Raw genomic sequence first — 13,498 nt, 5'->3', positions numbered from 1 at the left:
TATATAAATATATATATATACTATATGATAATATAGAGACTTTCACTTTCCTCTAACCTGCTCCTTCAGTGAGTAAGAAGTGGCCGTGAAGGAGACGCATGTTCTGCTCCCCCGGGCTCACAGTAATCTCATAATGAACTTCCGCGTATAAATGAATCAGGGGGAAAGGAGACGCAAAAGAGGATGAGCGGAGGAAAAACAGATAGAAGAAGAGAGAATTGGGGGGCAGGGACAAAATAGGTATAGATGGGTATGGAAGGGAGGGTGAGAAAGAGCAAAAGCTAAAGGGATAAGTCGCAAAGGGCCAAAGTGCAGGGGGGGGGCCAGGATCAGAAACGGATGTGACCACCATGTTTGCACTCTCTGGCCCCAGCTTTAGATTTGAGCATAAAAATGCCCGTTCACCCACATAGTTCATTTATAAAAAGAAGCATCATGCACCTTACATACAGCACGCTCAGATATGCACGCAAAATCATCCCGTGAATCAGCTTAAAAGGCCCAGACACCCAGCTATGACGACATATTGTTCCCATGTATGGAAGGTGTGTGGGAGTGCAAAATAAAAAAAATAAAAACGTTGTTTCCAAATGTGGCATTTGTCCCGGTTTTGGCACTCGGACAACGGGTCTGTTTTTAAATCTCTCTGGCAATCCCCTGATGCCGTCAGACACTGGAAAGGAAGCCGGTGTCATCCACTTCACGAGTCAGAGGTCGTGTAAGTCGTTGCCTCAAGGAACAGGTCTGTAGCTCTAAGCTTGACATTGAGCCAATTGGTGAATGGGGCAAAGTGGGGAATGTGATAGACATGTGGCCTTGTGCCATCCTAAGTAGCTCCATTGTCTGTAATGGTTACACAGCCTTCCTGCTGCCCTCCTATATGCATTCCCTGACCTGTGCATTTGAGCATATTTCTGGAAGAATTTGGAAGAAAATACCGCAACCATCCTCTCTTCGCTCCGACATCACAGCATCTAAACTTACAATAAGCCTCATCATTAACGGTGAAAGTCTGTGCATTTTCAACCCATAAATGTATGCCTGAATGGAGGTCTCTCTGCTGTACCACTGCAGATGGCCCTGAACTTTAAGATCACATTAGGTTTTGCGGGTCTAAGTAATCATCAGATTATATAACTCTGAAAATATCTCACGAGCCAATTACGTGTTTTCCCAGACCCTCTGTCCATTAGAACCACCGGGCGGCACGTCCCATCGTCTGGACGGGAATTAAAACTCGCTTCATGAGACTTTGGAAATGCCTCGGAGTGAAGTGGAACGCCGGAGAAAGATACAGTATTCAACGCTGGTGAGGAATTCTGTGTTGTTAAAGCATCTGGCATGATCAATCCATCATATCTCTCTCTCTTAAGTATTCTAAATGGTTGAGTCGAGATCTAAACACCATACATATTTTATTGGAAGGATTTTATACTTGGAGCTGTGCTAAAGGCCATTTATGTTCCGCTCTGTGGCAGACATTGAAAGATGGAAGTTTATTAACTTCTTCGCTCAAGAAGCATTGCAACAGCATATAAACAGCAGTCGTCCATGGTGAAATATAGAAAAAAAAAAGAAAGGGATACTGTCTCTCACATCTCATCACAACTGGTGTGCAACTCGTTCTGGCTACCTCTACTTCTACTTTCTAATCATGTAGACTGATATTTAAAAATGGCTTGAGTAGATGCATCGCCCGTAGGTTGACAATACAAATATACCAGTAAAACAATGGAAGAAAACGTAGAACCAATAATCTTCAAAACCATAAGACAACTGCCTCTCAACATAGTATACCTGTGTAGATAGTATGTGTATGTAAGTGTGTGTGTGTGTGTGTGTGTGTGTGTGTGTGTGTGTGTGTGTGCGTGCGCGCGCGTGTGTGTGCGCGTGTGTGTGTGTGTGCAGGCGTGTGCATACATACATGACTGTGAGTTTATGTGTGTGTAGGTGTGTGTCACTTCAAATACAGGGTAATCTGCAGTAAGCTGGTTTATGGGCTCGTCTGCAGTGACGCAGATGTGCCTGCGAAGCTCTGCGTTGATAGATTCTCCGTGACACCTTGTCTCGCTTGAGAATGTGGCCTATACCCTACATAGAGCACAGAGGGATAGACCGGCCGACAGACAGACAGGTAGAGAGACAGCCTGGTCATCTATAAGACACAAGATGCTCATGAGAAACAATCATATGCACACAAACACGTTTTCTAAGAAAAAGTACGTCACAGAAGCCGCCTGCAGGGGGCGTTAGTACAATGCCAGCTCCTGACTGTGAATGGCATATACATTGAACATGTGTCATATTGTCTTTCATTCTTTCTTTCTTTCTTTCATTCTTTCTTTCTTTCTTTCTCTCTTTCTAATACTATCTCTCCCCAACCTTGAACTTCTACTCCTTCTACTCTGCTATCTCTTGTCTCTTGCCGTTGAATGTTGTATCTGTGTTGTATGTGTTGTATGCATATACTGTGTGTGTGTATATATATATATATATATATATATATATATATATATATATATATATATATATATATATATTCGTTGAATGTGTTATTTGCAAAAAAAATAAAAATAATAAATATAGTGTATTACTAAGAAACTACGAAAGTAAATACAACAACACATGAAATAAGAAGTAAACTAAGTAATTAAACAGTAAAATAAATAACATAAGAAATAACAGAGAAAACGACGACCCTGATAAGTGAGTGAAAAAATGAAAAAATATTTTAATAAGAATATATACATATATAGAGCGAGGGAGACTGCCTCAGTCGTTAGTGGGCGTGGTGGTGGTTGTTAATCAACACCACCCCCCCCCCCCCCCCCCCCCTTCCCACCCCCCACCCCCAGACCGGAGGCTTTAGTTTCCACAACTTCTCCAGCAGCTGTACGGTGGGACCAGGGCGACATTACACGGTGCGAAACGGACAAAATGTGAGCCCGCTTTCCTCGGAGGACGGAAAACAAGCCCCGGCGGAATGACGCGTAAGGACGCCGCCGAGCGCAGCGGGTGCGCGGAGGAGTGCGCGTAAAGGTGAACCGCGGGAGAGCGGACGGTTTCCCGGCGGCTCGACGGGCTGCGAACCGCACCCACAGGGGAATGCACGGTAAAGCTGACATACTTTGGGGGAACATTTTTTTTTTTTTTGGGGGGGGGTGGGGGGGGCGTCAGATCGGTGCCTGTTTCGAGCGGACTCGCGGGTTGGAGTGGACTGAAGTAGTGTAGACCGCCAGACTTTACGCAAAGGAGCAGGGACGGCGACAACGCCGCCCAAACAAGCTGTGTCCCCCCCCCCTCCCGCGCGGGTGTCGAGGGACGCGCCGCATCTCGCTGTCCGCCATGAAGAGCGACTCTTATTTCTAAGGCCAGGGGTGTGCCGCCGCTCCTGGGCCCGCAAGACGCAGAACCGAAGAAATAGTTGGGAAGAAAGTCTGCTGTTCTGCTGTTTACATTTCTACTATCTCAAACACGATGGGAGATGAACATGGGTGTGTGTCATAGCTAGACAGGTGTGCACATACTCCTTGCTCCTCATATTACCACCTACCTCTAAAAATGGAGATCGAGAAGGTCGGCGCGCCTCTGGCGGACGGCGCCCTGGACGGGGAGAGCGTGAACCTTAGTGTGCTCAACTGGGAACAGGTCCAGCGGCTGGACTCCATCCTGGCTGGGTCCATCCCCATCCACGGCCGCTGGAGCTTCCCCACGCTGGAGGTGAAGCCCCGGGACATCGTGAAGGTGGTGCGCTGCCGCATGGAGGAGAAGCGGATCCACGTCCGGGAGGTGCGGCTGAACGGCTCCGCGGCCAGCCACGTCCTGCACGAGGACAGCGGCCTGGGCTGGAAGGACCTGGACCTGATCTTCTGCGCCGACCTGAAAGGGGAGATGGAGTTCCAGATGGTCAAGGACATAGTGCTGGACTCTCTGCTGGACTTCTTGCCCGAAGGGGTGAATAAGGAGAAGATAACACCAGTGACCTTAAAGGTAGAAATGCTTATATTTCTGCTCAAATGTACTGTATATGTGGTGATGAGCACTTTGAAATATAGATTTAAAACAGGGAAAGTTCAGTAGTTAAGTGAAAATAGTGCCTTGCACATCGGCCCACCTAGGGTTTCCATGGGGGGCGCCACTGGATGCTGACGTTTTTATATAGATCAAGTGGAGGGAACTTGTTGTAACAGCGGTATTGTGCATAATAAATATGATATACTGTACAAATATATAGGATAGTCTTGTTGGGATAGGTCTAAGTTGCAAAGCTACAGGGCTGCAGATAGTAAAAACGATGGATTCCAATACAAACAGGATTGGGTCTAATCCAATTTGAGTGAGATCCACATTAATCAGTCAGCCCCTATTTTACCTGGATACAAAGCATAAGCTTGCCTACTAATGACCTGCCAACAGGTCTCTTCTTTTCAAGTTATGAAAGTGTTGCTTTGTGTAACACCAAGAATCCTCTCGGGTATCTATCTTCTCATTAAACTTTGTGTGTGTAACATAATTTAAGAGGTTTTTATTGCAGCCTCTAAAACATAGACCGTAGACACACTTCACCAAAGCCACATCTGATGTGATCTTGAAATAGACAACATGAAAGCAGCTGTGGGTTGTGTAAGCACCCATCTTGCTCAAAAAGTCTGCAAAAGAAAAGGGCTGCCTGTTACTATAGGCCAGCATGTGGAATGCAAATAACTAACAATAATAATAATAAATAGAAAAATACCTGATAATCTGAGCATTATGACCACAAGGCATAGGAGCATTTTTCAAGTACAGTGATACCCACAGCCATCAAACTTATCAAGGCAAAGTAAGATTACAGATGTATAGAAGAGCTGCTGAAAATAGTTCTTCATCGTCATCAGAGTAGGGATGAAACAATTAATCCAAAAATCGATTCCGTTGCCAGAAATGTGTCTAGTTAAAGTTTAGCGGTTGAATAATTTGTTATGATGGACCATGAAGCAATCCCTAGAGGTCTATTTCAGTTCAGATTAGTTCAGTTCAGTGAAGCAACATGTCGTACCTCTTTTACATATTTTGCTGTAATTTTTTGGTGTACTTGAATCACATAGTTGAATATATTAGAGATATATATTATATATATTATTTATAATTATCAGTTGTATGGATAATAAAGTAAATGTGCTGATTTCAATTTTCAAACCTGATGTGTAAAAACCCAGACAAATTCCAACCCCCTAACCATCTAGATATGAGATGTAATCGATCTAGCGATCACCACAAAGGTCCAACTTGTCATGATCTGTCCAGCACACAGAGCTAATTCGTGTGCTCATTCCTAGGAGGCCTACGTGCAGAAGATGGTGAAGGTGTGCAATGACTCAGACCGATGGAGCCTCATCTCACTCTCCAACAATCGCGGCAAGAATGTCGAGCTCAAGTTTGTGGACTCCCTCCGTCGGCAGTTTGAGTTCAGCGTGGACTCTTTCCAGATCCGCCTGGACTCGCTTCTGCTCTTCTACGAGTGCTCTGAGCATCCGATGGCCGCCACTTTCCACCCTACAATCCTCGGCGAGAGCGTCTACGGGGATTTCCCCGCCGCCCTCGACCACCTGCGCAAGCGCCTCATCTGCACGAGGAGCCCCGAGGAGATCCGCGGAGGGGGCCTGCTCAAGTACTGCCACCTACTGGTGCGAGGCTTCCGCGCAGTCTCAGAGTCGGAGATGAAACTGCTGCAGCGCTACATGTGCTCGCGCTTCTTCATAGACTTCTCCGATGTGAGCGAGCAACGGCGCAAGTTGGAATCCTACCTGCAGAACCACTTTGTCGGCCTGGAGGACAGGAAGTACGACTATCTGGCTACACTGTACAACGTAGTCCAGGAGAGCACCGTGTGCCTGATGGGCCACGAGAGGCGGCAGACGCTGAACCTGATTTCATTCCTGGCGTTGCGGGTTCTGGCCGAGCAGAACGCCATCCCCAACGTGGCTAACGTCACCTGCTTCTACCAGCCTGCCCCTTACGTCTCTGATTGCAACTTCAGCAACTACTACGTGGCTCAGGTCCAGCCTATCTACCCCTGTCCTCCTTCACCTCCTCAGCAGTACCACCGCCCTCCGCACCACCCCATGTACCATGCCACCTGGCTGCCCTGCAACTAAAGAGAAGCTGGTTACACTTTTGGTTACATTTCTGCAATTTGTCTCCAGTTCGATGATGGCCGAAGGGGGAATGGTTATCTCCTACTATTCCTCCTCTGTGAGGTAGACAGTTGAGGAAAATAGGCAAAACAATGGATGGTGGATAAATGAGGAAAAAAAAGGTTGGAAATATAAGGGGAATATGGAACAGTGGGATGTCAGGAGAAGGAACTCAGATGGAGGTCCAAGGCTGGAGAAAGGATTTTCTCCGGGGAGGAAAGGAAGAGGAGGCGGAGATTAGGTCAGAGGGAAAGGTCCCAGGAACAGGCCCTGAGCTGAAAAGGATGTTCTGAGGTCAACCTAGGCTTACTCATTGACTCTCATATTGATGTGGTACCATTATCAACAGGCCGGACAACTGAATACGGTGCAGCGTCAGAGAGACAAAGCAGACTGGACATTAACGAAACATGTACAATCAAGTGCATGTTACGCTATCAACAAGTCTTGAGCATTTGAGACTGAAGTTGAAAAGGACAGACAACTTTCTATGCATGCCATAGACTCAAATGCGAGGTTACATTGCAGTACTTACACTCGGTGTTGTAAGGACATCTTGATTTTATCACCAAGTACAACTGGCAATCCCTTCTACAAGCTCAACAGTGAAAAAGGAGAAGTGAGACATTCTAACCACTGACGAAACAAGATGAGGAACTGGACACTGTTTACACAGAATGACATTGACACGCAAGTTTATCTGATAAATAGGAGAGTAACAACCAAACAATGCATGCTTTATTTCTGTACAGAAATATACTTAAAAGTGCCTAGAAAAAGCCCAAAAGAAAGGGATAGTTTGTGATTCTTTATTTCAGAGGACCGCAGAGCTGTGCAATGTGTCCGTGTGTGGAACAAAGGCAATAAGCAAAAAAAAAAAACACAATGACAACTTTTTACAGAGAGAAGGCAAGAGATAGTGGTGAGGTCAAAGACTGTTGAGCAGAAATAGCGAGGCAGACGCACAGAACAGGATAGCGTGGTTTAATGTGACGGGGTAAGAAACAACAAGATAAAGACAGGGAGAGAGAGAGAGAGAGAGTGATCAAACTTGCCAAATCCCACATAAAACATTCCAGGAGTAAGGTCTCTGGGCCCTGCTGTGCTTCGACAAACAGCATGTTTGTCAGAAGGGCGGAGGGTGCAGTGTGTATACAGCTACTGTAAGTCTAAGCAGATCAGCTCTCGATAGAATTAAAAATAAAGGCATACAAGGAGTAGAGCCACATCAGTGAGAAGAAGAAGTCTGAATTATTTTACTTTGGCCTAAATGTATCGGTTCCTTTTAAGGAGAGGGTTTTGTCTGTGCTATGATAAAATGGGGTTATGTGACTAGTTGGCAGCTGTCTCAATTGTGTTCCTGCTCCAATAATAATAAAAGAACTGTCAGATTATAAGAATTGATAAGGATTATTACAACCTGCACCGTATAAATGGTAATAACAAGGATGAGGGCTGTTTTCATTAATATAAAAGTTCAGATGTAAAGTCTATCAACTTGCACTATGAGCATCAGTAGGTCCTCAAAGAAAACCTTTGTCAGATCTCCTATTTTTCTATCAATCTCTATTTTTTGTACAATAGTTTTTTTTCCCCTGATGCCATAGTAAGAATTATAGGCTGAGTTGTTGAATCTAAGAGTATTTTTGTGGTGTGAGATTTTGTATAATAATATGGCTGTTAAAGTGCAATGCTGGGGGGTGGGGGGGCAGTTATTATGTTTAAATGCAGATTAAATTGTATTGATTGTAATACCAAATGTATTTTATTCTCTTTTCGTTGTTGTCTCAGGTGTTTTTCTGTTGCTTAAAAGCCATTGTTTCTCTCAACAGCGGCTGTTCTGTGTGCCGTTCATTTGGGCCTTGGAGGTAATGATTTAGTGAGTTTGTTGAACTGCAGTGACCTTATATTTAAAAAAAAAAGAAACGTTCCTTAAATCAACCTTAATGGCTGAGCATGCAAAATATACACACACATACAAACACACCCTGGAGGAAGGGTTTAAAGGGTTGTTAAGCAGGAATGGCTGAGGGAAACCTGTACAGGTATGACTTCACAGGGAACAAAATCCAGAGTCTTGGTAAGAATCCAAATTAGCCAAGTATGCTTCCACATACAAGGAATTTGAATGAGTTTGTCAGTGACTCAGTTCGTAGGAGTTGTAGGAGGTGTAGAAGACAGCAGGTGCAGGAGATGTAGAATATATAGCAGTTAATGGGAGGTGGGGGAGGTAGCAGGTGGAGGAGATGTAGAAGATACACCAGTCTGTGTTCTTACCCAACTACCATGAGGGCATCTTGCCCCAAACAGTATTTTTGTGCAAGTTGGACTAAGGTTTCAAGGCTGTGGTATTTAGACTTAATCTTTGGGTTTCAGCCAGTGAAAGAGAGAGAGCGATAGAGGGAGAGAGAATGAAAGAGGAAGGGATGAATAGCCTAGGTTTGGCTGGATCTCCAACAGGTGAATGTCCTGAGGTTCCTGCCTCGCAGAAGCCAAGCCGGCGACAAGACAGCTGAACGTGATGGATTCCCCCACCAAGAGACGTCATGTCCAATGTCAACCTCCGTCACTGGCCGTCATCGGGGCGAGTACCAGACCCTTTTAAGACGCAGGACGGTGTACGCATGGAGGAGCGCAGCACCTCACTACCGGCAGAGCCTGATCCTCCAGGGACACATGGCGGCCGACTGAGTGGATTTGCTCCACGTCTGCGTCACTCTAATGCCAAGGGGCGCAGGCCTCCAGATGTCATTTTCACTGCTGACGTTGGAAATTCCTGTAAAAATAAACTTCGATCACTTTCAGTCTCATGTGCCGCACTCTTTACTCTCTGCTCTTCTCTCTCCCTTTCTCCTGTTCCCCTTTTCTCTCCGCTCATTCGCCTTTTCTCATTATTCCCTTGCAGTCTTACCCGAAAGCTCTAGGTTTCACCGTCTGCACCCCAGCAGTGTTTCTCCTTTCTACGTTTTCACCCCGTTCTGGTCTCTCATCTCGTCTTGATGGATCTTTAGCAATAGATTGCAATCAGTAGGAGGGTGGCGGTGAAAGAGAGAGAGAGCGAGAGAGAGAGAGAGAGAGAGATAGGAGTTGGCCAATGTTATCCCCTGTTAAAAGGAGAGAGTGGACACTAAATATAGACCCCCCTCTCAGCCACTGTAAGAACATTAGCCCATCTGCTGAAAGCTGATTAGCATCCCCTCATAAGTATGTGACCAGTGTTCTAGTGTGGTTACAGTCCATTGTACTGTAATATACACTTCCTCCTGCTATCTTTCAGATCACGCTGTCCTCCTTTGTCACTGCAAGGCCTGAAGATTCAGCCTACTTCCTTAACAGAGGCTTATGGGGAAATAAGAGGGAGGGATTGAGGCGTTAAAGGTGTTGCATAACCAATAACCATGCCGTGTTTTGTGTGAACACAGGTAGCATAGAAAATGTGTTACGAGGGTGTCGTGTGTCCAGGACAATGTTTCCGAAAAGGTCACAGACAAAAGCCCCACAATGAAAGGATTTTGAAGGGCACAGTTTGTGGGTGTGTCCGTTTAGCAAATTGTACTTGGCATCTGACCAGAACTGCTCAAGTCAAGGTGAATTCCTTCATTAGAAGATGTTCCAAAGTTGCAAAAGTTGATGGATAAGTTGAATTGTTGAATAAGTTGGTAGAATAAAAAACACAAAAACACTGGAGAAATGGCCACTTAACTTATTGCTATCTCTTCTTTGCCTTGATTCATGCATTTTGGATTAGGCTTTTGGATTAATTAAGTATTTTATATGACATGGATCATGTGAATTAAAACGTAGGAAATGGGGTGGCAGGACTATGTGAGAATGCTGTTAGTTGATTAGAATTCAGCTTTTGACACCAAAGTACCCCCCCGACTGGTCGCCAAGCTCAGGGAACTTGGACTGTTCACCCCCCCACCCTCAACACAGGAGCCCCCCCAAGGCTGTGTTCTGAGTCCTCTGCTGTACTCTCTGTACATACAGAGTATGATTGTTTGGCTAAGAGTAGCTCCAACACCGTGATAAAGCTTGCCGATGACACAGTTGTGGTGGGCCTGAACTCCAACAAGGATGAGAAGGCCGACGCGGTAGAGGTGGAGGAGCTGACGCGGTAGTACCAGGCCAAAGAGCCTTTACCTGAACACTGTAGAGAGTGGTACGTTCCAGCAAGCGTACCATAGACGACACTCACCCCCCTACAGGACTAATACACCAGGCAGTGCAGGACCAGGGCTAAAAGGATTATTAAGGATCCCAACCATGGACTGTTCCAGTGGCTGCAGTCAGTCACGTCTCCGCAGCCAAAAGACCAGAACAGAGAGACTCTGAAAAAGCTTCTTCCCCCAAGCCATTAGGACACTGAACTCTGTCACAACCAAGGACTCGCCTCATCATAAATAGTACTGTGTCCACCTTACTGCTGGTGTATGCATTTCATATTCGATTGCACATCTATACAGTATTACTTGACAATTATTTATTATTCTCTGTTCTCAAACATAGCACAGCAATAATTGCACAACCTACAGTACACACACACACACACACACACACACACACACACACACACACACACACACACACACACACACACACACACACACACACACACACACACACACACACACACACACACATTGCCAACAGCAGCACTGCAGAGTAGATAGATAGATAGATAGATAGATAGATAGATAGATAGATAGATAGATAGATAGATAGATAGATAGATAGATAGATAGATAGATAGATAGATAGATAGATAGATAGATAGATAGATAGTCATTCTTCTGTTTAAATGTTTCCATCTGGAACTTTAGTTGGTTCAAATACATGTGTTTTTAATGATAGGTTAGAAGGGCTGAACTCACAGTAAGTAAATCTTTTCAACAACATAAATGAGTGACCTACTAAGCTCTGTTAGCAACTGTTGTATATGGGAGTAGTGTAGGTGTTAATTCATTCCTCTACACACTGACTAACTCTTTGGTTGGGGTGAGATGTTTCCTTTCAGCAAGTTCCTCTCTAAGGTCTTATTAAGTAGTAATATAACCCATTTTGCGTTATATTGTGTTGAATCATAAAACTATGCTATTTGTAGGCATTACTTATACTGAGTCACACAAAATGGATAACATAAAAAAATTAATGGGAAATTGTGCTTGGCACCATATGGGATCAGACATTTGTCGAGACAATACCAATAGAAACATGCACTCAGGGCCAGAGTTATTACGTTGGAGCGCTCCCAGCTGGACCAGGAGTCCGTTCAGCCCAGCCCAAGAGAGGTCAGAGGTCACAGACTAAATCAAACAACATCAAGACGTGACCGTGAGAAGCAGCATTGCATGTTAGTGCCTGTGTGTGCATGTGTGTGTGTGTGTGTGTGTGTGTGTGTGTGTGTGTGTGTGTGTGTGTGTGTGTGTGTGTGTGTGTGTGTGTGTGTGTGTGTGTGTGTGTGTGTGTGTGTGTGTGTGTGTGTGTGTGTTTGCACTTCAGAGATTAATTGCGAAAGAGCATCAGAAGGGCAGAAGCACAATCTATTAAATGTTGTTTTGTGTCTTGCATGTTTATACAATATTAAAGAATAATTTCAGCTTCTTTGATTCAGTGTGAAGATTAAGACATAACAGTCATATCTGAAATATAGTAGTATAGTACTTTAGTAGATAGAATAGTAGTATAGTACTTTAGTAGATAGAATAGTAGTATAGTAGTTTAGTAGATAGTACAGTAGTACAGAGTATAGTAGTATAGTAGATAGTATAGTAGTATAGTAGTTTAGTAGATAGTATAGTAGCATAGTAGTTTAGTAGATAGTATAGTAGTTTAGAAGGTAGTATAGTAGTATAGTAGTATAGTAGTTTAGTAGATTGTATAGTAGTATAATTGTACAGTAGTTGAGTAGATTGTATAGTAGTATAGTACTATAATAGTTTAGTAGATAGTAAAGTAGTATAGTAGATTAGTAGATAGTATAGTAGTATAGCAGTATAGTACTGTAGTATAGTAGTTTAGTGGATAGTATAGTAGTATAGTAGATAAGTAGATAGTATAGTAGTATAGTAAATGATAAATGGACAGCATTTAATAAAGCGCTTTTCCAGTCTTGCGACCACTCAAAGCGCTTTAAAATACACGTCTCACATTCACCCATACATTCATACGTCGATGGCAGCGACAACCATGCAAGGTGCACACCAGCTCATCGCGAGCACTTTAGGGCTCAGTGTCTTGCTCAAGGACACTTCGACATACTGGACAACCCGCTCGACCTCCTGCGCCACCGTCGAGAGAAAGAGTAGAGTAGATAGTAGATAGCAGTATAGGAGATAGTAGTATAGTAGTTTAGTATATAGTATAGTAGTATAGTAGGTAGTAGTATAGTAGTTTAGTAGACAGCATAGTAGTATAGTAGTGTAATAGTTTAGTAGATAGGATAGTAGTATTGTAGTATAGTAGATAGTAGTATAGTGGTTTAGTAGATAGTGTAGTAGTATAATTGTATAGTAGTTTAGTAGACAGTATAGTAGTATAGTAGATCGTAGTAAAGTGGTTTAGTAGATAATATACTAGTATAGTAGTATAGTAGATAGTATTGTACCGACTGGTACTTTTCTGTTGTTGGGAAAACAACCACCGTTCAATAGGCCTTCATGGGGGTCCAGCTGGTCCCCTGCGAGTCCTCTCTGCATACGGTGTGAACGTACCATATGGATCAACTTTAGATCATATCCTGCTGCTTATACAAACCCAGCAGAGCTACCAAGCATTTTGTCTCCAATACACAATGAATTCAAGACCACGAGGGCCTTGATGGCGATGCTGGGTTCCACTTCTGTGGGTTATACTTTGCGTCTCCAAGTGTGGGCAGGTGATGCAGGTGCAGGCCCGGTCTCAGACAGGGTCGCAAGCCATCAACTGCCATCAACGCACCTCCATCGATGACTGGCTCCAAAGAAATATCGACACACCAATTACTAATAGACTGGATTCTGTCAATTTCCTGTATCAAAACCACTGCCTTTCCAAAGTATAGGTTCTTACTGATTTGCTATGTGTAACCATTTGAATTATTGACAACCAGAGTAGTAATGTGTGGGTCTAATTGTACACACATATTGCCAAAAGTTGCTGAAAATCTGACTTTGGGTTTGGTAAAATAACAACGTTGATGGATGTTATGTATAAAAGACAACCATCAGTTAAAATATCAAATACGTTTAAAGAGAAATGATAACTGCATTATTTCATAAAATTATTTGATAAGCTATGGATAACTATAAGTAAGTATGAATATTTTACTTTGTGCAGAGTGT

At 43.8% G+C, this 13,498-nt stretch overlaps 1 protein-coding gene across 1 annotated transcript; it reads left to right on the top strand.

Annotated features, from left to right (window-relative positions):
• Positions 1-3,476: 3,476 nt before the first annotated feature.
• On the top strand, positions 3,477-7,848 carry LOC307227519 (terminal nucleotidyltransferase 5A-like). The gene is made up of 2 exons (XM_079996867.1): positions 3,477-3,990; positions 5,319-7,848. Exons 1-2 carry the CDS (start codon positions 3,562-3,564, stop codon positions 6,135-6,137), a joined length of 1,248 nt encoding a protein of 415 aa, XP_079852993.1. The 5' UTR covers positions 3,477-3,561; the 3' UTR covers positions 6,138-7,848.
• The last annotated feature ends 5,650 nt before the right edge of the window (positions 7,849-13,498 follow it).

The sequence above is a fragment of the Zeus faber genome, assembly GCF_960531495.2.
Source record: "Zeus faber genome assembly, chromosome: 2".
Lineage (NCBI taxonomy): Eukaryota > Metazoa > Chordata > Actinopteri > Zeiformes > Zeidae > Zeus > Zeus faber.
The sequence above is the reverse complement of the archived record's forward strand: the minus strand, read 5'-3'. Positions and strand labels throughout refer to the sequence as shown.

Coding starts and splice junctions, on each gene's coding strand:
- LOC307227519 (XM_079996867.1), top strand. CDS start 3,562: ATGGAGATCGAGAAGGTCGGCGCGCCTCTGGCGGACGGCGCCCTGGAC. Junction 3,991..5,318: donor TAACACCAGTGACCTTAAAG/GTAGAAATGCTT, acceptor GCTCATTCCTAG/GAGGCCTACGTGCAGAAGAT.